The 25,924-nt window shown below is 37.4% G+C and overlaps 2 protein-coding genes across 8 annotated transcripts in view; one reads left to right on the top strand and one right to left on the bottom strand.

Annotated features, from left to right (window-relative positions):
• The window catches only part of LOC131777193 (tumor necrosis factor receptor superfamily member 1B-like), a 36,684-nt gene extending 27,821 nt beyond the window's left edge, over positions 1 to 8,863 (bottom strand). The window contains exon 1 of the mRNA XM_066174305.1: positions 8,207 to 8,863. Coding sequence (XP_066030402.1) covers positions 8,207 to 8,230 — 24 coding nt within the window. The 5' untranslated portion in view covers positions 8,231 to 8,863. The remainder of the gene's footprint in view (positions 1 to 8,206) is intronic.
• Positions 3,184 to 25,924, top strand: part of LOC131777257 (tumor necrosis factor receptor superfamily member 16-like) — a 28,464-nt gene continuing 5,723 nt past the window's right edge. The window contains exon 1 of one of the 7 annotated variants that reach the window (XM_066174299.1): positions 3,184 to 3,367. In XM_066174299.1, the coding sequence (XP_066030396.1) occupies positions 3,326 to 3,367 (42 nt within the window). In that variant the 5' untranslated portion in view covers positions 3,184 to 3,325. Of the gene's footprint in view, positions 3,368 to 4,367; positions 4,548 to 6,632; positions 6,788 to 10,554; positions 10,775 to 13,889; positions 14,021 to 19,332; positions 19,438 to 22,552; positions 22,653 to 25,924 lie in introns of those variants that run through there. The other 6 variants (XM_059093518.2, XM_059093519.2, XM_066174298.1 and 3 more) reach the window with 6 other exon arrangements.

The raw sequence follows: 25,924 nt of genomic DNA, 5'->3' as shown, positions 1-25,924 counted from the left end.
CGTTGGGGGGTGGAGAGCTAAGTAATCTCCTCCAGATGAACATATAATTACAGGCCATTTTTACTAACTTTTCATTAACCTGGTTATCAGGTTAATGACCATCGCTTCTTGCATCTCACCATGGAGACCTTCTCGTTCCACTATCCATGCATTTAGGAACTCAGAAATTACCACGATCGTGCTATTTAGAGATGTAATGAAAGAGCCGAAACATTTTAACCTCTGCGGAAAGGTTGAAACGTTGTACTTACATCCTCTAATAGATTTATATACCGGTATGATAAGGAAAGATTTTTCGTTGCGATGCCTAAAATAATGAGGCTGATCGACAGAAATTTGACCTGACTCGCTACAGGATGATAGGATAGACACCGTAAGTATAATACTGATAAATACTTAAGAAATTGCATCATGACAATTCAGCCGATTGTTATATAATTATGCAAAGTAACTCACAGCCAGCTAGCGAAGGAAAATGCAAAATCAGTTTTTTCGTTTTAGTCTATTTTCTTGATTCCTAGTGAGGCCAATGAATTCGAGGACTTCAGTCATTGTTTCCGATCTGTTCGTTCTAAATATATGTGGTGTCTCCTGCTCCAATATCAAGAACCATCCACTTTCTTTTGAGGAAAGAAATATCCTATATGGACAAACATTTCACGTGCACTAGGAATGATCCTTTTATTGGGTATATATTGATCGCTTACAAATTTCCTGTACCTGTAATATCATATGCAACCTTGAAATCTAGTCACAGAAATTGTCTGCGATTTATTCAATACGACTTGTGCCACACAGAGTAACTGTTTTGGCAATTCGACTTCGATGGACACACTCCGAATGTTTCGGGGGCCAATAAGAATTCGATGAGACAAACAGGAAATTCAATTTCCTGTTTTTTCTTATAATTTTTCATCGAGTTTTCCTACTGAATGACTCAATAGAATCGTAAGTTCCCGCTTAAAGAAGAGAGAGAAAAAACTATCTTTATAAGAAGGAAAATACAATTCATTACGTCCGTTTACCGAATGGTGATCGAGAATAATTCTTGCTTTGTCGAGGCATCACAAGAATCGATGTAATAAACAACTGTAATCAACAGAGCGCAAATTCTCGGCCAATTTGCTTTAAAACTCGACGTTCTATTTTTACAAAGAGCCGCCAGCAACTTATAACAAGCAAACGGTATCAGATAACTTAAAACAAATTTTTCGGACTACAGCTGCAATTAATCTGTTGAACTGAAACAGTCTGGGGCATTTATCTAATCAAGTTATCACTTCTATTCAGATGGTAATGTTAGAGCTTGACCACCACAGAGCAGTAAACAAGCGTCAAGTCCCAAGTCACGACCCTGTCTTTTTTCCTGTGAGATAATATTTGTTTTAAAATAACATCCAAGTCATGTAATCCCTTGAGGTGCTAAGTGCACGAGAAGTTGGAATAAAATAATTCGACGAAAGCTTTTTACGGTTGTAATCAAACCACTTGTCATTTGTCATTAAGCGCAACTTTACGATAGACACAAAAAGCTTGACACCATAGTAGAGTCAATATTTGCCCGTCTGGGCGGTCTTTGTTGTAGTTTCGCGTCAGCAAAACACACAATCACTTTACAAGAATACTCTTAGAATTTATCGGGCCATGTGCAAGGAATGATAATGACATGCAAACCGGCGAAGTACCCGTGCAACTCTAGTTTTCAATAATGTGAAAGCCCATCGTGGTTTTTTGCACACTGCTTTATAGGTTTTATTCGCAGTAATGCACAGGCTTTTCTTTTGAAAAGCACATTTCCTTCTATTTGTGGCCGGATAAACCGACTGAGTATTTTAATTTCTGGATGCACTGCGAGTCCGACCAATTCGATCGCCGCAACGTCTAGGATTGCAATAAGATGAGGTTTAAAAGACGACTGTTCTAATGTCAATAATTTATTTGAAGCAAAGAAATTGTAAGCGCACCGCTTGTGAATTCAGGCATAAAGATTTTCTTGCACATGCTTTTTCAGGATTACGCCAAACGAAGAATGAAAAATTAAGCAGCTCATTTTAACTTTCCAAAACCATGTTATTGGCTATAGTGTTATTAATTTATAGCTGACCTAACTTTAAACACGTCACTGTTGATGATTCTCAAACCCTTTTTAGCAGACCTTTATGGCTTATGAAGGAGTTTGGCTTGAATTGGAACCACCTTTGACTGTTGTTCAATGTAGTTTACTGATTTCTTTTTAAGCCTGAATTCATAAGCGGCGCGCCTACAATTTCAAACCTGGAAATCTGGACGCTGCGGCGATCGGTTCTTAACGACAAAGTCGTTACGAAACACGCTCAGTTGCATGAATTGGTCGCGATAAAGTGGAAATTGTACTGTAATCATCACGATAGTCACAAAGTAAAGGTTTCTCAGCATCTTCTGATCGCTTATTTATATAGGAAGACTGAACTACAGCGGACAGCTTGCAATTATTGTTCACACACGTACGTGTGCTCAAATACATAGGTTGGGCGAGGCAAGATAACGGCAATCAATGGGAACTGGCGCCACATTCTTGGACAGAGACGAGAACTGCTACTCGCCGGTAAATACGGACTAGCGTGACCGGGTGAAAGAAGGCAACTGTCTATGTGCTGGCAGGAGGGGTTGTGCTCATAATATTCCTATTAGACTATACTTCAAGTGAGTGATTTTAGTTTATCGTTTTGACAGTAAACTAAAATACACAGAAAAATATCCAGAATGATGTACATGCAGGGGAAAATATCAAAACAAAGAGACAAAACTGGGAAAATAATTCATGCTGAGACAGGCGGTGAACTAAAATCTCGACGGACATTATTTATTCTTCAAACTCACTGGCGACTGCGATCTCACAATATCTTTCCGTACTTCCCTCACAAACCTGTCAACAAGCTCATCAGTTGTAACGCTCCAGTTACGAAACTCAACAGGAAGTTGGAAAAGATGGCGAGTTGCTTACTTGACAAAACTATGGAATGTCATGTTTAATTAATCATTTTGCCTTCATTACACCAAGATAGAAACCCTATTTTGGAAACACTTCAAACTCGTCAGATCGAAATAAATTGATAGCACGTCGGAGAGGCGTTCATGTACACAAGGTTGAACTTTGCCTTTGTCTAATCGACCAATCAGTATCTCCTGTGATATGAGGGGAATCCCCGAGAGAATTATTGAAGTGTGTCTTTTGTTGACGCACTGCGGACAGTCTTTCGGCAACTAGAAGTCGATTTTGTTCGTAAATGGAATAATAGAGAAAGTAAGAGATCTTATTCATCGCTTAAAATCTATCAAATACTGTATGATGCTACTCTTCGCGTATTTCCAGATACTGAGAGCGACGGTAAGTAATAATCAAGTCTGTCATCGGAACTTTTTCTTCAATGTTGCTCATATGCTCAGTTAAAAAAGGTACAAACACAAATGTAGATTTGCAGTTAGGAGTGGGTGATCTAAGATCGCCGACACCAACGTACAAACATTGATAACTTATGACAACAAAACGATTGCTCAGTTTATTGTTACTTATTGGATAAATGTTACCGGTAGGAACATTAACACATTAGAAATGGACACTGTTAATTCAGAGTGCACACTGATACCGTTTTTCTGTGATTCGGCGGCTTCACTGAATAACAGAGCTGTTGTGAGAGGTTTCATCGTGAGTGACAAGACTCATATCCACTGAGAATTAAATGGCTTTTGATACGGGCGTCTATGTAAACATCTCATCAAGCTGTGAGGGCACTAAACATTTTATGAGTATTTTCATATAGCTTAGCAGTGTTCTCAGTTAAATTACATTGATTCTTGCGATGCTTCGACAAAGCTAGAATTATTCTCGATCACCATTCGGTAAACGGACGTAATGAATTGTATTTTCCTTCTCATAAAGATTGATTTCGCTCTCTCCCCTTTAAGTGGGAACGTACGATTCTTTTGAGTCATTCGGCAAGAAAATTTGATGAAAAAATTATAATTTTAATATATTAATTATAAATTAAATTTCCTGTTTGTTTCATCGAATTCTTATCGGTCCCTGAAACATTCGGAGTGTGTCCATCGAAGTCGAATTTCCAAAACAATTACTCTGTGAGGTACAAGTTGGATCGAATAAAACGCAGACAATGTCTATGTTTACTTACTAAACTCTCTTTACAATCTCAATGTTGCATATGTTATTAGGTACAGGAAATTTGTTAACGATCAATATATACCCAATAAAAGAATCATTCCTAGCGCACGTGAAATGTTACAGGATATTTTTTTTCCAAACTTAGTCAAGTATGGCAAATACTATACTACTATACTTATATACTATACTTGACAGTCACGTGCAACGGACTGTGCCGTACTTTCCCGGAGACATCGACGTTGCGCAATTGACGGATAGATAATAGTTTTCCTCTTCGTCGTGGTTAAGTTAGCTGTGTTAAAGCAATTTAATTCAAATGGCAGAAATGTTTGAAAAGCGTGGCGTTATTTTCTTCATACGATTCATAACTAAATTCACAGCACTATCGGTAAGTAAATCCATATTTGCATATGCCCTCATGTGTTTCGAATATGATAGTCGAGAGCAAATCATTAAGTACGACTTCTCTTGGATATATCACCTAGGATATCATTAGATGTTGGAGAAAACTAGATTCTTTAATTTGTTTTATGGTCACCGTCAAGATAACGGTATAAATCTCTACGTGTCTAATCAGAGTTGTTAGTCGACACAGCCGTACCCAAACATAAATGATAAAAAAAATGCTGACTGCAGCACAATTTATCTGAAGTCCTTCTCTCTCGCGAGGTACCCAACCGATTTGGTACATTTCTAATACGAATTATGTACGTTTAAAAAATTTCTAAAGGTATAGGAGGTCTTATAAAATAGGGAAACAATTTTGTAAGGTTTTTGACTGCTGATTTATCATGCGTCAGCCGTGTTTTGTCCTACCATTTACGTGTACAAAAATTCTACAAAACTAGGCCTGTAATGTTTGAGCGAACCCTAATTAAAAAAAAAAATGTTTTATCTTTACGATGACCGCCACAAACAACGAGAAAAGGGCGCTATTTTCATGAGATTTGTTTATAAATACTACGCAGTAGTCGGTAGTATATAGTAGTAAGTTGAAGGTCAGTCATGGACCGCAACACGTGTTCATAAAACCTCTTTAATTAATGCTATGATCCGATATAAGATATATCATGACGCCAAGTTGTTAAAATATCATTTCACTGAGTTTTAAAAGGTTTACAAAGAGACTTGTTAGCAAGACTAATGACCTGTTATCACTGATTAATTTTTAGTGGCTTTCAATTAATAGGAAATGTTTGACCCGGCTGCTTATAACGTTTGACACAAAGCAGCTTCGTGACAAACTTTACCTTGAATTTGTGACAAGTTATTTCTTTCCCATTATCATTTCCGAGCTTCAGCACGAAGGCGTTCAAATGTCGAGTCACACATCAGGGGCTCTATGGCCACGTTGGCAATTAATTAGAAGCAAATACGATGTGCAAAAGTCTTGTTAATTTAATGGTTATTACCGGCACGGCCTTACTTTTCAAACCCCAAGGTGCCCGATTTCTACGTTACGGTTAGCGTCTACATTTTTAAGAGTTGCATCCCACAATACCTTGAAGCTCACCAAAGTAATACTTATGTCACGCGTTTATTTGTGTCTAGGGTGCCCCAGTTCTTTTAAACAGCTTTCTCTGTTAAATTTCACTTAATCTTTTAACAATATTTGGCCGAACTTCTCGTAATATTTGAACTGAAATTACCACTCAAAAGACAAGTAAAAAATCATGTATTATTTGTTACTTAAAATACGGGGAAAAAAAATCTTAATATTCGTTAATGTTTGCGCGCACATCGTTGGTGACGTAATCGTTGAACCGATCTCATTGTAAATATGGCCAAAACTAATTGCTATTGACTGGAATCTCAGTTTAAGAAAGATATCTATCTATATCTATTACCCAAAAATAAGTGAGGTAGACCACTGCATTCGTTAGAAAAAAACGTATTTCAACACAGGAAAATATGTTCCATTCTTGATGTTTTCTACAAATATGTTTTGATTAAGTTCACTCTTGAATTAGTCTGACATCTCCTCGATGTGGGTTATCAAAACAAAGGCTTTTACAAGAGCAAGCGCCGGATATTTGTTACGACTTTCCGGGAGAGTCTGAAGGTTTTCCTTTTTTTTTTTTCCTTTACTTTTTTCTTCAATTTTGTCCTCTTTCAAAACTGGGTTTTCGTTGAAGAAACAATAAAATACTTAATAAGCACCAATGTAAATTAAATGTAACAGTGGACTATATAAGTTAAGGCATGCCACCCTGTCAATTAGACTACTGAATGATTATAGTCTACTTTGAAATGTTATATGAGAGATGATAACGTCTTCTTTTTTTATTAAACAAATTGGTTGTATGTAATGAGGAGCTCGCGTAAATAGCGTTCAAGAATTTAAAACACAGTGATTTTTAGGAATTTAGCGTTTGGCAAGATTTGTCTTGCAGACCAATGAAAAGTCGCGACGCTGTAAATAGGGTCATTTGCATGATACGGTCCATGCAAAACGATTGAAGAAGTTAGACAAAGAATTAAAATCACTCTACTTGGGGTCAATGAGTGACACACCTCTGTACGTTCGTGACTCTTAGAAATAGAATAACACTTAATAAGTCTTCGTATTTATCATACTCTGAAACGATGCTTCTCATGATGCTTCTTCTCCTAACAGTGAGAGCAACGGTGAGTCATTTCATTTACATGTTGATCTACAAGTATTGCCCTATCTTAATGAGATTCTAAGCGTTAAAGCGGGAGAGTCATTTCACCCAGAATTTCATTTCAGTCGTGTGAAGAGTAAATCTCGATGTTAATGCTTTGCACGTGGCCTCTGCGGGCGCGGCTTTGCCGAACTGTGCTTACAACCGGTAACAGCAGCGAAAAACGATGTGAAGCGGCTCGTAGCGACGATAACTGGGGTAAAGTATCGTACTTAGACTTAATTTCAGTTTTGTATCTATGACTGCAGCGAACAAACACATATTGCTCGTGACAGAGAAACATGTGCTGACGTCTGCAAATTCTTTACCCAGAACCGTGTGAGCCTCTAATATTTTATAGGCGGTCTCAAATAGCAATAGATTACAAGAAATTACTTTACTATCTAGAGATATGACAAAAAAAATACAAGATAACAAATGAGCGAGTTCTTTCATATCAATTTGAGAGAGTTAAAATTTTAGTTTTATTTGCATTTCAGATGGTTTAAATTCTTAACAATACTATATTTCCGGATTTTGCAAAATTTGCATCATCTCATAAGTAATTGGCTGTTTGAAGAGTAACGTAAGTAATCATTTCAAAAATACCATAAGAATTTCACAATCTAATTTCCCAAAATAAGTCGTGTAACTCCCTAAAAATCACCGATTTTCAATGCTTTCCGTCACTCTGTGCCGTATTCGCGTTCGCCTATTTGGGGAACGCATTAACTAAAATGGATTTGCATTTAGTAGTTCATAATTTTCAAATTGGCACGTGTCACACGGTAGATATTTCACATTACTGCTAAACGGACAATCCAGCAAATCAAACATTTGTATCCTAAGCGAAAAACGTCATATTTACTTGCAACATGACGGATCTAAAAGACTTTCTACCCCGTTCTCATTTCACAGTTCTTGCCAGTGGGGTTAAGTCGCGCGTGAAAACTGTTCGTGTCAGTGTTTTTTTTTTTGCGAACTTGGCAAAATCTGATGCAATACAGGAAGTCAATTGCTTTATCAAGTGGTAACGGTTATATTGTCACAAGGTTTCCTGTAGGCATTTAGTTGGTAAAGAATAACAGAAATCGCTGGCTTATAATAATACTTATTGAAAAATCTATGGCTCAAGTGCTACGAAGTATTGATTTGCTCTTTAAGCAAGGTTTTCGACTCGTTCACATTGGCAGAAATATTGGACAAGATGGTCGGCCGCCCTTGCGCATTTCGTCCATAATGGCGTCCAAATAATGTAAGAAACTGTATGGAAATTTGTAAAATTTCTGAAATATAACAATCAGGAGCTCATGGTTCCGTCCGCTCTCGATCGAGACATATTCAGTACTGATTCTGCTATTCATCAAACCTCACAGGGACTCAAAAAATAAAAACCACTTACTTCCCGAGCCAGTTCTTTTGTCATTGTTCATCGACCTAGGTCGCCATACAGTTCTTCAAAATCCGTCGTTCTCCATAACAAATACTCGCCTATTACAGGAAAGTGCATCAATTAAGTCAACTGCTCTCGATCGAATTGACTGCTACAGAGTTCGACGCGTCCAAATATCCTGTAAAATTGCCATTTCCTCCCATCAAAAAACTTCGCAACGTGCCAGAATATCCCTTATTTTCCATGTTGAGTAAGTGACGAGACGCCATGTTGAAAACTATGACTGAAATAGTTAAACACGGGCAACGCTGATCTTCGAATCATCGGCCACATTTGTTTATATTCTTGCAGGTCCTTTTCGGAATAAAAATATGCCAGGCGTTCAATGCAAATTCAGTAGTCTTGGCGCGAAAATTTCATTAAAACAAATCAAAATTCTGAGATCATGTCATCGCTCTGCCTCGAAAAATCCCAAAGATTTACTTGCAGGTCTTCTTTTCTTTTTCTTTTCATCAAATAGAAGATCGGCGGTGCTCAAATTGTATAAGTCATGGTACGAAACACGCTTCTTTGCAGATCGAGCCGTGATCGCCGTCATATTGAATTCTCTTGATATTCTATTGTTCCAGAGTGTAATACGATATACCGCTGATAGTTGTTAGCGGGCTCGAAATGTCCTTGATTTCTGGCGATGAGTGGCGTGGAAAAAGCATTGTCGTCAGGTCGCAATGATGAAATCGTCGCTGCGTGAGTACATTCATGCATAAGTTGGGCGAGGTAAGACAACGGCAACCAAAGGTCGACAAAGGGACGGAGCTACATCCTTGGAAATAATAACTGCCAGTAACTACGGACTAGCGTGACTGGGCGAAAAAAGGCAATTGTCTATGTGCTGGCAAGGGAAGTTGCGTATGTAATATTTCTATGAGACTGCAAGTGAGTGATTTAAGTTTACCGTTTTGACAGTAAACTAAAATACCTAGAAATACCTGGAATGACGTACATGCAAGGGCAAATCTAAAATCACTCACTTGAAGTCTGATAGAAATATTACATCACTTACAACAGACGTAATGATACTAGATAACTAAAAACAATTCTGTCGGACGGCAATATGTTGAACTGGCAATCTGTTGAACTAACACAGTCTGAGGAATAAACATTGAAGAGAAAAGCTTAAATAACAGACTTCATTACTGGGAAAAGATAACTAACCGTCGCTCTCTGTTTCAGGAAATACGACAAGAGTAGCATCATACAGTATTTGATAGATAAGCAATGAAAAAGATCTACTACCAGTTGTCCTCGGTGTGTCAACAAAAGACACCCCTCAATAAGGGAAGGTACGTTTTTTCTTGGGGGGGGGGAGGGCTGGGGAATTTTGGTATTTTTTCCAAAAGAAAGTGTTGGCCTTCTTCGGATTATTTTCTTCCAATTTCTTATGCACTTAGCACCTTAAGGGATTACATGGCACGTATGTCATTTAAAAACAAGTATTATCTCACAGGAAAGAATACAGGGTCGTGACTAAGGACTTGACGTTTGTTAACCACTCTGTGGTAGCCAAGCTCTGTCATAATCATCTGAATAGTTGTGACAACTTGATAAACAGGAAATTGTTATGATGCAAATTCCGTCCTTGCTTGGTGATGAGGAGCAGTTGATCACGATCAATTCGTATTGATAGACTGACTCTATATTGGGAGACAAACAATAAAACATCTAGACGGTTAAGAATATATGAAGGTCATATTATTCTATTCATCACTTCACGGGTTTATTTAGAACCACCATCATGACCAGCTCCCAGTTGGCTTGTTAGCTCAGTTGGTAGAGCGCTGCAAATCCCGTACAGGCCTGAATTTTTTTCAGGCCTTATTTTCACTACTGCCTAAGTAGTGCACATCACTGCGAAGATCACTTTCATTCATTTCATAATAAAACATCTATTAAGTTATCGAACACGATGAAAAAAAACATATTCTCTAACAATAATGATAATAGTAATAATAATCTCACAAACTGCGTATTGCCTAGAGGAAACATAAATGAAATACGCAAGCATTGGTATTTATGTTTGCGATATGTTTATTAGGAAAATAATTTATGCTGTGATAAAAAATCAATTTCAAGGTTTTAGGTTTCCGCCTGTCGTGGCATAAATTATTTTCGCAGTTTTGCTTTCTTGTTTTGATATTTGCTCTTGCATGTACAACATTGTAGGTATTTCTATATATTTTAGTTTACTGTCAAAACGGTAAAATACCTAAAATCTCTCACTTGAAGTCTAACGGAAGTATTACATGCACAACTTCCCCTGCCAGCGCAGACAGTTGCCTTCTTTCACCCGGTCACGCTATTCCATAGAAACCGGCGAGCAGCAGTTCTCGTCTGTTTCTAGGGATGTGGCGCCTTCCCATTGGTTGCCGTTGTCTTGCCTCGCCCAACTTATGTATTTGAGCACACGTGTGAACAGTAATCGCAAGCTCTTCGCTGAAGTTAAGTCTTCCTTTATAACTAAGCGGTCAGAAGATGCTGAGAAGCCTTCTTTACTTTGTGACTATCGTTAAGATAACGGTACGTATAAGGTCAAAAACTAGAATTCCTTTAATTTGCTCGTAAGTCGATGTTGTTGCATTTAACTCTAGCAACGTAAAACTTGATGACTACAGCACAATTTCCTCTTTATCATTTTCCCTGCTTTAACGCGAGTAACTCGTGCAACTGAGCGTGTTTCGCAACGACTTTGCCGATAAGAACAAACAAACGGGGGGTAATTTAGGATTATATTAAAGTAGAACTCAGTAAACTGCATTAAACAACAATCAGAGGCGGTTTCAATTCACGCTAAACTCCTTCATAAACCACAAAAGTCTATTGATAAGGGTTTGAGGATCATAAACAGTGACGTGTTTAAAGGTTGTTCAGCTAGAAAATAGTAAATGAGCCAATAACTTCGTTTTGCAAAGTTAAAAAACCGCTTAATTTTTTTTTATTCTTCGTTCGGCGTAATTTTAAAAAAGATGTGCGAGAGAATCTTTTTATGCTTGAATTCACAAGCGGCGTGCCTAAAATTTCCTTGCTTCAAATAAAATCACAATCTTGAACCTGGAAATCTAGACGCCGCGGCGATCGAATCGATCGGACTCGCAATGCAAACAGAAATTAAATTACTCATTCTGTTTATCAAGCCACAAATAGAAGGAAATGTGTGTTAAAGACTACAAAGCAGTTTGCTGAAAACCACGATAGACTTGCGCATTCTTACACAGGTATTTCGCCGGTCTGCACGTTATTTTCATTCCTCGCACATGGCCAAAGTGCCTAATGATCGTTGACATGACTTCACTCTTATGACGATCTCCGCAGTGGAGTGATGGCTTTACGCCTTGCGGTTAAAATTTTGGCTATTTTACAGCTAACGATTAACCTCTTTCTGTACCTTTTTTTTTAAGAATAACGGGTAAAATTTGTCACGCCTAACGGCTAAATGCTTTCCCCGTTTTACGGCTAAAATTTACCTTGTTTAGACCATCACTGTTTGTTTGTTTGCTCCTTTATGCATTTGACAAGGCAAATGATTTCTTGAGTTCCTGTCTGTTCTCGGGATCAATATTTTTCCCGGAGGAAAGTGTTTTGTCGATATTTTCCGTCTAACCCAGTTGCTCAGTAATTTGGTTAAATTGACATAATCAAATGCAATTTAAAATTCTCTCAAATTATGATTGCAAAGGAATCGAAAGTTAACCTAATGATATCGATTTACATGGGACTCAGAGAAGGTAAAAAGAGCCCGTAAATGCTTACATAATCCACACTATTTTTAGTATCGAGGACCCTTCTTCACTTCAGTGATTACCTACTCAGTTGTTGTAGATACTTTTCTTAAGGTGTTTACGTTTCGTTACGTTACCTTATTGTTGATCGATCACAAGCGATAGAGGTCGTTCCCTCTGACAAAAATTGTGCATTTTAAAGACAGTGTATAACTTATTGTCGCCGAAATTATAAACAAACAGAACGAAACAAAATAAGTAGCTACAATTCCTCACATCGGTTAAACCCGACATATAAAAGACAAGATTCAATCGCGAATGGACTTGCGTGTCTTGTCGCAATCAGTTTAATTAGCATATCAGTGACTGGTTAAGATGGCGCGAGAAATGGCCTCGCTCATTAGAGTCCAATTAGCATGAAAGATATGCAAATCTGCGAACAATATTAATCACTGTTTGGCAGTATTTTATAAACAATGGCAAAAGGACAGTTAAGTGCCTGTGTTTAGATGGCCACCCTTTTTCCTCGGAGGCGCCATTTAAGTAAATTACAGCATTTTAATTAAAAAAAGAGCTGTCGTGATCCCGATAACAAATAGGACATTAAAAGGTCTGATCCGCATAGATTCCTCATAATTGCCCCAAGAATGCGTAAATTCTACCTCAGGAGAAAGTCAAAGACATCATTCATCGTGTGCTAGGTTCCACTTCAATGGCTTCTATAGCAGCATTAATGTTTATATAAAAAGCTCAGAGCTTAGCAGTGCAATGTTTAAAAATGAAATATTTGCTGAGGGTAATTAAAAAATACATAAGAAATGTATTCTGAAAGTTAATCGAGATTTTTCAAGGTGACGATGTTATGACAAAACTATTTTTCATTTATGGGGTGGTGGCTTTTGCGCCTTACGACGCCGCTGTGCCATATATGTCTTTTTCAAATATAGATTTGCAATTAAGAGTGAGTGGTAAGGTCGCCGGCGTCAAATAAACATTGATAAGTTATGACAACAAAAAGATTGCTCAGTTTATTGTTACTTCTTGTTAAATAAATTTTACTAAAAGGAACATTAACACCTTATAAATGGACATTGTTAATTCAGAGTGCACACTGGTACCGTTTTTCTGCGATTCAGCAGCTTCACTGAATAACAGAACTGTTGTGAGAGGTTTTCATCGTGAGTAGTAAGGTTCGTATCTAGATGAGAATTTAATGGATTTTGATACGGGTCTCATCAAGCTGTGAGGGCGTTAAACACTTTTTAAGTATTGTTATAGCTTAGCACTGTTCTCAGCTAAATTACACTGATTCTTGAGATGTCTCGACAAAGCTAGAATTATTCTAGATCATCATTCCGTAAACGGACGTAATGAATTGTATTTTCCTTCTTATAAAGATTGATTCCTCTCTCTCCACTTTATGCGGGAACGTACGATTCTATTAAGTCATCCGGTTAGAAAATTTTATGAAAAAATTATAAGAAAAAAACAGGAAATTGAATTTCCTGTTTTTTAATCCAATTTTTATGGCCCCTGAAACACTTGGAGTGTGTCCATCGAAGTCGAATTTCCAAAGCAATTACTCTGAGGCAAAAGTCGTATGAAATAAAACGTGGACAATTTCAATGGTTTACTTAGTACTCTCGGTCCCTATTCACAATTTCAAGGTTGCATGTGATATTAGGTACATATGTGTAAACGATCAATATATACCCAATAAAAGAATCATTCCTAGCGCACGTGAAATGTCTGTTCTTACAGGGTATTTTTTCCCAAACTTAGTCAAGTATGGCAGATACTTGACTACATAATATATATACTATTCTTATATACTATACTCGACAGTCACGTGCAACGGTCTGTGCCGTACTTTCCCGATGACCACAAATCGTCGTTCCGCAATTAACGGATAGATAATAGTTTTCACCTTCGTAGTGGTTAAGTCATCAGTGTTAGAGGATTTAATTCAATTGGCATGTTTGATATGTTTGAGAAGTGTGGCGTTATTTTCTTCGTACGATTCATAACAACATTCACATCACTGTTGGTGAGTAAATCCAGTTGCATGTAAACATTTATTTTCTTGAGATTCATCACAGCCAGGTTGGTTTTCTACCTCTACAAAGTTGAATCACGATGTTCTTTAGGTATGACACTTCACTACCTGTTTACACATGTTGGTAACACAGTCCTTGATTCTCTGAAATTTATATTTTGGCAATACATAACAATTTTTTCACAACTGAGAAAAGGAAGTGGGTGGTTGTTGATACTGGAATCGGAGACGCCACATGATATTTCGAATGAACAGATCGGAAACAATGCCTAAATTCCTCGATTTCAACGGCCTGTTGAAGGATAAAATGAACGGGAATTGAGAAAATAGACTAAAACGAAAGGGATTAGTTATTTCAGCTTCAAATAAACCAATTGTTTTCTGAATTTAAATTTGTCATTTAGCATCTTTTCGACTTTGCCCATCCGAAACGTATCAACTTTAAATGGATGTGGCTTTGATTGCCAGAGAGCTCTCCATTCTCTACTTTTTATTGCATTATCTTTCCGTTCAAGGAATGCTTATACAGAAAGGCTTATCATCGCCTGTCGTAGTAAAGTCAAAGTCCAACTGTATTTGCATATGTGCTCAAGTGTTTTGAATACGATAGTGGAAAGCAAATCACAAAGCACGACTTCTCTTGGATATATCATCTAGGAAATCATTAGATGTTGAAGAAAACTAGATTCTTTAGTATGTTTTATGGTCATTGTCAAGGTAACGCTATACATCTCAACGTGTCTAACCAGAGTTGTTAGTCGACGCAGCCGTACTAAAAAAGATAAAAAGTTGATGACGGCAGCACAATTTGTCTTAAGTCCTTCTCACACGAGAAAATCAATCAATTTGGTACATTTCTAATAGAATTATGTACGTTTAAAAGCGTCTGAAGGTATAGGAGGTCTAATTAAATAAGGAAACAATTGTGTGAGGTTTTTGACCGCCGCTTTATCATGCGTCAGCCGTGTTTTGTCTTTCCATATACGCGTACAAGAATGCAACGAAAGTAGGCATGTAATGCTTGAGCGAACCCTTGATGTCAAATTAAATTGGTCGGGGGTCCGGTATCTACTTTTTGTCAAATCTAAAATTTGATTAAAGAGGAAACATAAGATTTAAATCTATAACATCAATCACAAAGTGGCTATAGAGAGATTCCTAAGCTTATTGTATGATAAATAACCAATTTGTTTACCCTTTACGATGGCCGCCACAGTAATCAATAAATATATAGAAACATCTGAAAACTGATTTATCCGTGAGTGTAGGCGAGTGGACGTGTTTCATCTAAAGGGGCAATTGATAACCATCAGTTAGCTTCAAGGTTGAAAAGACATCATTGTCATCTTTAAAAGTACTCTTGCGGCAAACAGTCTCGGTGGCCATTGTCTCAGCCAATGAAAAGCGGTCTTCTAGGACCCGCAACGGGTTTACGACAAAGGATTTCGGCAAGAGAGCTTGGAAACTTGCGGCTCTTGACTCTTTACGAGCGGTAGACATAAAAATCAAAGAAAACTGCAATACAAAGAGCGATTGACACCTTAAGTTTTCAACAGGTTTTCAGGCAAAGTAGTTGGGAAAGCCTATAACCGTTTTTGCTGAGCATACTAACAAATTACAAAAATTAACCAGCCGTAAAAAGCGAAGACGAGACCGAGGAAAAAAAATAACGGCTTCCTTGCCAGAAATAGGATTTCGAGAGGCTGTAATCGTGAGTGTTAATGTGTCCGGCGCACGGCTGAGTGACGGAGGAAAACTAATTGTCCGCTTAATTATTTCTTAAGGTAAATATTACCGGTAAGAACTTGAAACCCCTTAAAATGAAGACAGTATTTCAGAATACGCACAAACTGATACCGCTTTTCATCGACGGGGTGTTTTAATTTGAAAAAGCATCGCTGTTGAAAAAAAAATTTTCCCACCGCTGATAAAACACGTATCCAGCAGAGAATGTTAGACCACAACGGCAACGGCAAAGGAAACGTCACCAAACAAAACGCTTAATGAGCACCTGAACAATATTAATGGCTGCGCACGTTCGTTCTAAATCTTTGTAAATTTCTCCGCTTCCTCTGTAAAACATCAACCCGAAATAACCAAACTTTGCGTTGTCTGGCGAACACGAACGACAACGGCTAAATTTTTATACTACTATTTCAAATTAAATGCTGTGTTCCATATTCAGTTTCGAGATAGTTTTTGCAGTAAGAAACAAACTAAATACCCTAAGAGTATCGCGAGATTCGTGGGTAAAATATAAGTTCAATTTTAACTGACGTTGTCCACGGAGTCGCCGTCGTCCTTTCTTCAATTCCATAATGACTTTCCGATACGGGTGCCGATATCAAGATCACGCGACACAGAAAAAAAACATGTCATTAAAAGCTTTCTAATTGAGTCCCTTTGTTATTTTTGTTTCGCATTCGCGTTGCGCAGATATTGCTGGATTTTTTTGTGCGAACAAAGTCTGATAACAAAGAGTAGGCAATGTAATATCATTTCCGTTTTTGATGAGCTTGTTTATTTGTTTGATTGCTCTTCTGTGCATTTGAAGAGGGTAAGTAGTTTCTTGAGTTCCTGTCGGTTCACAGAACTCATATTTTTTCCTTCAGATAAATGTTTTGTATATAATTTATTCAAAGAGAATTTCTAACCCAGTCGCTCAGTCATTGGGTTAAATTGATTAAATCACATATAATTTTTAATTCAATCAAATTATAAATGCAAGGGAATAGAAAATAACCTAATGATATCGATAAACATTGGACTCAGAGATGTTAGAAACAGCCAGTGACTGGTTGCAATCGTTTGAATTAGCATATTAATTGTTTGCGATAGCGTGAGAAATGTTTATTAGGGTCCAATTAGTGTGAAAGGCATGCATATCTACGAACAATATTAATCACCTTTTGGTTGGGTTTTATAAACAAAGGCAAAAGGAAAGTTAAGTGCATGTGTTAAAACGACAGCCTTTCTTTCACGGAGGCGCCGTTTTGGCAAATTACAACATTTTATAGAACAAAGTGCTGTCATGATCCAGATAACAAATAGAACATTAATTGGTCTCATTCACATTAACAATGCGTAAGATACGTTTTCTGAAAGCCAGTCAAGAATGTTCAAGCTATTTCCTGTAGCAATTTGCGAGGGGACACTATTATGACAAAATTTTTTTTTATTATTAGCTGGGAACATTCTGAGGTGCGCCAAAATAACATTCGACGGTGCTGAGCAAGCATTTCTTCATCGCCGCTGTGCCATTTAATATAGATTTGCAATAAGGAAAGGGTAGTTAGGTCGCCGGCACAAAATAAACATTGATAGGTTATGATAACGAAAAGGATTGCTCGGTTTGTTGTTACTTGATAGATGAATGTTACCGATAGGTACATTAACACCTTAGAATAGACACAGTTAGATACAGGAAATTTGTAGCCGATTAATATGAACCCAATAAAAGAACCATTCCTAGTACACGTGAACTGTTTGTCCGTAAAGGATTTTTTTTAAACGTAGTCAAGTATGGCAAATTAAAGGCGTCCTGTCTGACACCTTACTCTGACTAACTCTCTCTATATACGCACGTGCTAAGGACTGTGCCGTACTTTTCCTGATGACCACACGTTGTCTAATCCGCAATTAACGGATAGATAATAGTTTTCACCTTCGTCGTGGTTAAGTCAGCAGTGTTCGAGGGTTTAATTCAATTGCCAGAAAAATTGATATGTTTGAGAAGTGTGACGTTCTTTTCTTCGTACCATTCATAACAACATTCACACCACTATTGGTGAGTAAATCCAGTTGTATATGAACATTCATTTTCTTGAGATTCAGTCACAGCCAGGTTGGTTTTTTCCCTCTATAAAGTTAAATCATGATATTCCTTTAATATAACACTTCACCACTTGTTCACTTATGTTGGTAACACAATTCATGATGCTCTGGGTGATACATAACAATTAACTGTATTCCTCGGTTAACAATACAGATAAACTATTTTAAAACAACGCGCTCTTCAGTTAAGCATGTCGATGGGACATGTTTATAATTAACAGCGACTTTTTCTTGAGAAGCTTTGTCGCCGGCAGGTTTTTTTGATGACATTTACAAATCTTCTCAAGGCTAAGCCGTCTTCGCTGTCCCTTTCCCGAAAACTGTTATTCTAAGCTTTCCTTCTAAAGATCCTAAAAATAGCAGAAAAGTAACTCAGTATTATCTCAAGAAAAAAAAGTGGGTAGTTCTTGATATTGGAACCGGAAACGCCACAAATATTTAGAATGAACAGATCAAAAACAACGAGTGAAGGTTGCATATAGTATCAGGTACAGTGAATTTTTAGACGATCAATATATACCCAATAAAAAAATCATTCCTAGTACACGTGAACTGTTGTCGATACAGGAATTTTTTTCTCCAAACTATGGCAAATTTAAGGTTTCCTGTCCGACAGCTTTCTATGCCTGGCTCTCTATTTGTAAGATACGAATTATGTACGTTTTAAAAGTTTCTGAAGGTAGGAGGTCTTATCAGATGGGGAAACAATTTTATAAGGTTTTTGACCGCCGCATTATCATGCGTCAGCCGTGTTTTGTCTCACCATTTACGTGTACAAGAATACAACGAAAGAATGCATGTAATGTTTGAGTGACCCTTAATGTCAATAGTTGGACGGGTTTTCAAATCTAAAATTATATCGCTTCAAAACGGCTCTCTATCGGATTATTATTGGTTGCTTAAAGAGGAAACATAAGGTTTAAATCTATAACATAAATCGCAAAGTGGCTATAGAGAGCTGGATTCCTAAGTTTATTGAATGACATGCTAACAATGTTTAACCTTTACGATGACCGCCACAAATAGCGAGAAAATGAAGCGCGCTATTTTGATGAGACTTGTTTGTAAATACTACGCAGTAGTAGGTAGTATATAGTTGTAAGATGAAGGTCAGCCATAGACCGAAACACGTGTTCTTAAACTCCTTTAATTAATGCTATGAGCTGATATGAGATATATGATGACGCCAAGTTGTTTTAAAAAACATCATTTCACTGAGTTTGAAAAGGTTTACAACGAGAATTACAACCGATGCGGATACAAATGAAACTGCGTCTCTGTAAACAGTGCCTGATTTATCCCTGAGTGTCGGCGAGTGGACGTGTTTCATCTAAAGTCTATAACCGTTTTTGCTGAGTATACTTACAAATTACATAATTAATGAGCCTTAAAAAAGCGCAGACAAGACAGAGTCAAGTTAAAAAAAAATTTAAAAAATAAAATAAATAAAAAATAACGGCTTGAGTACAAAAAATAGAATTTTACGAGGCTATAACCGTGGGTGCTTATGTGTCCGGCGCACTGTCGAGTGATGAAGGCAAACTAATTAATTGTTCGCGTAATTAATGCTTAAGGTAAGTATTTACCGGTGAGGACATAAAATCCCTTAAAATTTTGACAGTATTTCTCAATACGTACAAACTGATACCGCTTTTCATTGATGGGGTGTTTTAATTTGAAACAGCTTAGGTGTTGGAAAAAAAATTTCATCCCGGATAAAACACGTATCCAGCATGGAACGTAAGAAAACCACGACGGCGACGGCAACGGGAACGTTACCGAACAAAAGGCTTTAGTAGCAGCTGAACAATGGCTGCGCACGTTCGTTCTTAATATTTGTAAATTTCTTCGCGTCTTCTACAAAACATTAATCCGAAATAACTAAACTTTGCGTTGTCTGTCTTTTAAAATTATATTTCAAATTCAACGCCGTGTTACATATTCAGTTTCTAGATAGCTTTTATAGTGAGAAACAAACTAAATACCCTAAGAGTATCGCGAGATTCGTGGGTAAAATATAAATTCAATTTTAACTGACGTTGTCCACCGCGTCGCCGTCGTCGTTACCTAAATTCCCCAACGACTTTCCGATGCGGGTGCAGATATCAAGATCAAGCGACGCAGACTAAACATGTCATTAGATGCTTTCTTATCGAGTTCCTTGTTAATTTTATTTCGTATTCGGGTTGCGCAAATATTGCTGGACTTTTTTTGCGAACAAAGTCTGATAACAAAGAGCAAGCACTGAAATATCATTTCCGTTTTTGTTGAGCTTGTTCGTTTGTTTGTTTGCTCCTTTGTGCATTTGACAAAGGTAAATAGTTTTTTGAGTTCCTGTCTGTTCACGGAATTAATATGTTTTCCTTCAGATAAGTGTTTTGTATATATTTTCTTCAAATAGAATTTCTAACCTAGTCGCTCAGTAATTGGGTTAAATCGATTAAATCACATGTAGTTTTCAATTCAACTAAATTATGAATGCAAGGGAATCGAACATAATCTGATGATATCAACAAACATTGGACTCAGAGATGTTAGAAACAGCCAGTGACTAGTTGCAGTCGATTTAATTAGCATACTAATTGTTTGCGATAGCATGAGAAATGTTTTTTAGGGTCCAATTAGTGTGAAAGGCATGCATATCTGCGAACATTATTAATCACCTTTTGGTTGGGTTTTATAAACAAAGGCAAAAAGAAAGTTAAGTGCATGTGTTAAAATAACAACCTTTTTTTCTCGGAGGTGCCGTTTTGGCAGATTACAACATTTTATAGAACAAAGTGCTGTCATGATCCAGATAACAAATAGAACATTAATTGGTCTTATTCACATTGACAATGCGTAAGATACGTTCAGTCTGAAAGCTAGTCAAGAATGTTCAAGCTATTTCCGATAGCACTTTGCGAGGGGACACTATTATGACAAAAATTTTTTTGATTGTCAGGTGGGAACATTCTCGGGTGCGCCAAAATAACATTCGACGGTGCTGAGCAAGCATTTCTTCATCGCCGCTGTGCCATTTAATATAAATTTGCATTAAGGAAAGGGTAGTTAGGTCGCTGGCACAAAATAAACATTGATAGGTTATGATAACGAAAAGGATTGCTCGGTTTGTTGTTACTTGATAGATAAATGTTGCCGATAGGTACATTAACACCTTAGAATAGACACAGTTAGATACAGGAAATTTGTAGCCGATTAATATGAACCCAATAAAAGAACCATTCCTAGTACACGTGAACTGTTTGTCCGTACAGGATTTTTTTTTAAACTTAGTCAAGTATGGCAAATTAAAGGCGTCCTGTCTGACACCTTACTCTGACTAACTCTCTCTATATACGCACGTGCTAAGGACTGTGCCGTACTTTTCCTGATGACCACACGTTGTCTAATCCCCAATTAACGGATAGATAATAGTTTTCACCTTCGTCGTGTTAAATCGGCAGTGTTCGAGGGTTTAAGTCAATTGCCAGAAATTGATATGTTTGAGTAGTGTGACGTTCTTTTCTTCGTACCATTCATAACAATATTCACACCACTATTGGTGAGTAAATCCATTTGTATATGAACATTCATTTTCTTGAGATTCAGTCACAGTAGGTTGGTTTTTTCCCTCTATAAAGTTAAATCATGATATTCCTTTAACATAACACTTCACTACTTGTTCACTTATGTTGGTAACACAATTCATGGTGCTCTGACATTTATATTTAGGTGATACATAACAATTAACTGTAGTCCTCGGTTAACAATACAGATAGACTATTTTAAAAGAACGCGCTCTTTAGAATGTACAAGAATGCAGCGAAAGAATGCATATAATGTTTGAGTGACCCTTAATGTCAATAGTTGGACGGGTTTTCAAATCTAAAATTATATCGCTTCAAAACGGCTCTCTATTGGATAATAATTGGTTGCTTAAAGAGGAAACATAAAATTTAAATCTATATCATCAATCGCAAGGTGGCTATAGAGAGCTGGATTCCTAAGTCTATTGAATGACATATTAACAATGTTTAACCTTTACGATGACCACCACAAACAGCGAGAAAATGAAGCGCGCTATTTTGATGAGACTTGTTTGTAAATACTACGCAGTAGTAGGTAGTATATAGTTGTAAGATGAAGGTCAGCCATGGACCGAAAGACGTGTGTATAAATCCCTTTAATTAATGCTATGAGCCGATATGAGATATATGATGGCGCCAAGTTGTTTTAAAAAACACCATTTCACTGGGTTTGAAAAGGTTTACAACAAGACTTGTCGGCAGGACTAATGACCTCCTGTCACTGATTAATTTTGAATAGCTTTCAACTAACAGGAAATGTTTGACCCGGCTGTTTATAACGTTTGGCACAAAGCGGCTTCGTGTCAAACTTTACTTTCGGTCTAGAACTAGTAATTGTGACCGAGCAAACCCTCATATATTGTAACACCAACGTACCCTCGAAAATTGTTCATGTCGTGCGAAAATTTTTTCTAATAAATAATTTCCCTCTTTCTCAGTCTGAAAAGAGGAAATTTGCGACTTCATCGGTTATGACTAATTAAGGATGCAAATATTGAGGGAGTGCCGTATCCCAACATGCAACTCGATACCGGATCCTTTATAAACAAGACCCTCGAAATGACCAGCCTTCTCAGTGTCTCGTGTGCGACAGATACCACTCTACTGCCCAACCGGAAATTTCTCGTATTTTTGTGAGACTTGAAAATCGCCTCAACTCGTAGGAAAGTAGGATGTTGGAAATTACGTGTTTTGCTCTTCTTTCAACTTTAACATCTGCAGTAAGTAACTAACATTCAAATTGATTATGTCTCCAACTGCGCTAGATGGCGGTGAGTTACTTTGCATTACAATCGGCTGGATTTCATTGAAACTATGGGTCTGTGGGCATCTTAGCATCTTAAGTATTTATCAGTATTATATTTTTAGGTGTTTATTCTATCACTTTCTTTGGTATCGCATATAAAAAGTGTATACTTGGTCACATAATTATCCCACAAAACGTTTCATGGTTGCACATTGTGAAATGGGTGATGCATATTTCAGTTGAACGTTCACGTGATAGGGTAGACACCATTCTCAAAAACCCGCCATTGCTTTGTTTGGCAAGAACTGCTCATTTTCAGCAGGTGACGCCGTGGCGCCAGAGGATCCAATTCAATAATATTTTCAATCCATGGTTTTGTCACTAGGGACTATCGCTATTGTGAGCATTCTCAAATCTCTGCTTAGTTTGGTAACTTATGCATCGTTTATTTGAAATGATGATTTTTTTTCTTGATTGACAAGTAATTTCTTTCCCAAGATTATTTCCGAACTTAAACACGAAGGTGTTGAAACCTCGATTCTCGCACAAGGGGCTCTATGGCTCATTACTATATCACTATTTTGAGAGAACGGAAATACATAACAAAAGATTCCTTTCTGTTTGGTTCCTCTCCAAGTCAGTCATAGCAAAAGCTAGCTAGACTTGGATAGTTTTTGTATTTTAGTTTATCCTTGTTTGTTAGATCGATATTTTCTTTCTAATCCACTTGTATCAAGTAAGTTGATAAAATGTCAATCTTTTCCAACTGCTAATTCTTCGTCAGTTCCATTCGTTCAAGTACAACGGACAAGAATCACGGCGTGCCTTAGTAGTTAAAAAATGGGTGACTATCGTTTCTCTTTATTTAATAAATATATAGAAACATCTGAAAACTGATTTATCCGTGAGTGTCGGTGAGTAGACGTGTTTCATCTAAAGGGGCAATTGATAACCATCAATTAGATCAAGGTTAAATAGAAGTCACTATCATCTTGAAAAGTACTCTTGCAACAAACAATCTCGGTCTGCGTTGTCTCAGCCGGTGAAAGACGGTTTTCTTGGACACAAAGCGAATTTCTATGAGCGGTAGACAAAACAATCAAAGAAAATTGCATTACACAAGTTTACAAAAGGTTTCGCAAAGTAGTTATTTCCTTGGGAAAGCCTATAACCGTTTCTGCTGAGCATACTAACAAATTATAAAAATTAATCAACTCTCAAAAAGGGCATACAAGACCGAGTTAACTAAAAAAAAAAACCAATAACGGCTTGCGTGCCAGAAATAAGATTATGAGTAGGCTATAATCGTAGGTGTGTTTATGTCTCCGGCTTACGGTTGAGTGATGAAGGCAAACTACTTGTTCGCTTGATTATTGCTTAAGGTAAATTTTACCGGTAAGTACATTAGACCCCTTAAAATTAAGACAGTAGTTCATAATACGTTAAACTGATACCGTTTTTCATTGATGGGGCGTTTTAATTTGAAAGAGCATCGCTTTTAAAAAAGAAAATTAGATATCACTGATAAAACCCTTATCCAGCAGAGAATGTAAGAAAACCACGACGGCGAGGTCAACGGGAACGTCACTAAACAAAAGGCTTAAAAGCAGCGGACCAATGGCTGCACTCTTTACGTTCTACGTATTTGTAAATTTCTTCGCGTCTTCTGCAAAACATCAACTTGAAATGACCAAACTTTGCGTTGTCTGGTGAACGTGAACGACGACGGCTGATATTTTAAACTTCTGTATCTATTTCGACGTTGTGTACCATAATCAGTTTCGAGATAGTTTTTACAGTGAGAAACAAACTAAATACCCTGAGAGCATCGCGAGATTCCTGGGTAAAATATAAGTTCATTTTTAACCGACGTTGTCCACGGCGTCGCCGTCGTCGTTTCTTAGACTCCCTAATGACTTTCCGATACTAATGCCGATACCAAGATCACGCGGCGCAGACAAAACATGTCACCAGAAGTTTTTTTAATCGAGTCCCTTTGTTAATTTTATTTCGTTTTTGTTTGCGTTTGCAAGATAAAATATCGGAATCGTAAGGAAAAAAAAAGATGTTAATCTCTGCAAGGAATTAAATGGTCAACGTTATAGAATCATAAAATCCAGCGTTTGAGGTAATACATCGTTTCTTTGCTTAGAAGTTAACATCAGTCTCAAATTGACAGTTATTTAGGCCACACAAGAATGCGTGGGATGAAAGCTTTAACATGCTTGGCTGATGCAATTTCCTCGTGAGTAGGGCGTCATAATGCTTTGCTGTAGGAACGTATCGACTGCGGACATTTGTTTATTCTATCATTGCTGGCCTCTGTTGGAAATTTGCGTCATTTTGCCGTGTTGTTGTCGGCCAATAGAGTTTTTTAGCACCGCAAATAGACATATGCTTCGTAAGCACATCCCAGAAAAGTTCTAAGTACTCTTGAGATGTGTTTTATGTGTTTTATGTGTTATGTGTTTTTCTTATGCGAGACTACATCACAGACTTCCCGGAAGGACAAATATTGACTCCACTTTGGTGCCAAGCTGTTGGCTTATCTGAATCTTGTAAAGTGACACTTCAATAATATACGATTAGGGGTTTGATTACAGCCGATAAAAGCCTCAGTCGGATTATCTTTTTCAAACTCTCATGCACTTCGCACTTCAAGGGATTACATAGCACGAATGACATTTCAAAACAAATGTTATTTTACGAGAAAAAAACAGGGTCGTGACTTAGAACTTAACGCTTGGTTACTACTCCGTTGTGGCCGAGTTCTAGCCTACGTGTAGCCGTACCCTCCCCCCCGAACGAAAACCTGACACTAACCTATTCAATGACGTCACTCTAATCTATGCAAAATTATGTAACTTGAAAATACTTCTTCATTGCTAGCCAGAACGGTAATCGAAGTAAACAACGATTCAAGTGAAGTCATTTTCCACTATTTCGGGCAAATTTGCAATTTATTATCCGCGTTCAATTGCATACTTTGTTTTCATGATATAGAAAAAAAATAGGCGATATTTGTTCGATTAGCATCGTGCTTACACGAAACCAGATTTCATTCAACGTCCACGCGGTTTCTGCTTACATTTAAATGTAGACAGTGCCACGGTTGTCTAAAAAAGTTGGATCATTTGCCACAGAATCTCAAGGTTTACAGATTTCTTTAAGAGATAGTTGGGCTGCACGTTTGAAGAAAGAGCGACTCATTTCTCAGTCGATGGGATCGCTGCAAGAAACATGAGA

Source organism: Pocillopora verrucosa, chromosome 11 (genome assembly GCF_036669915.1).
Source record: "Pocillopora verrucosa isolate sample1 chromosome 11, ASM3666991v2, whole genome shotgun sequence".
In the NCBI taxonomy this organism is placed as follows: domain Eukaryota; kingdom Metazoa; phylum Cnidaria; class Anthozoa; order Scleractinia; family Pocilloporidae; genus Pocillopora; species Pocillopora verrucosa.
The sequence above is the reverse complement of the archived record's forward strand: the minus strand, read 5'-3'. Positions and strand labels throughout refer to the sequence as shown.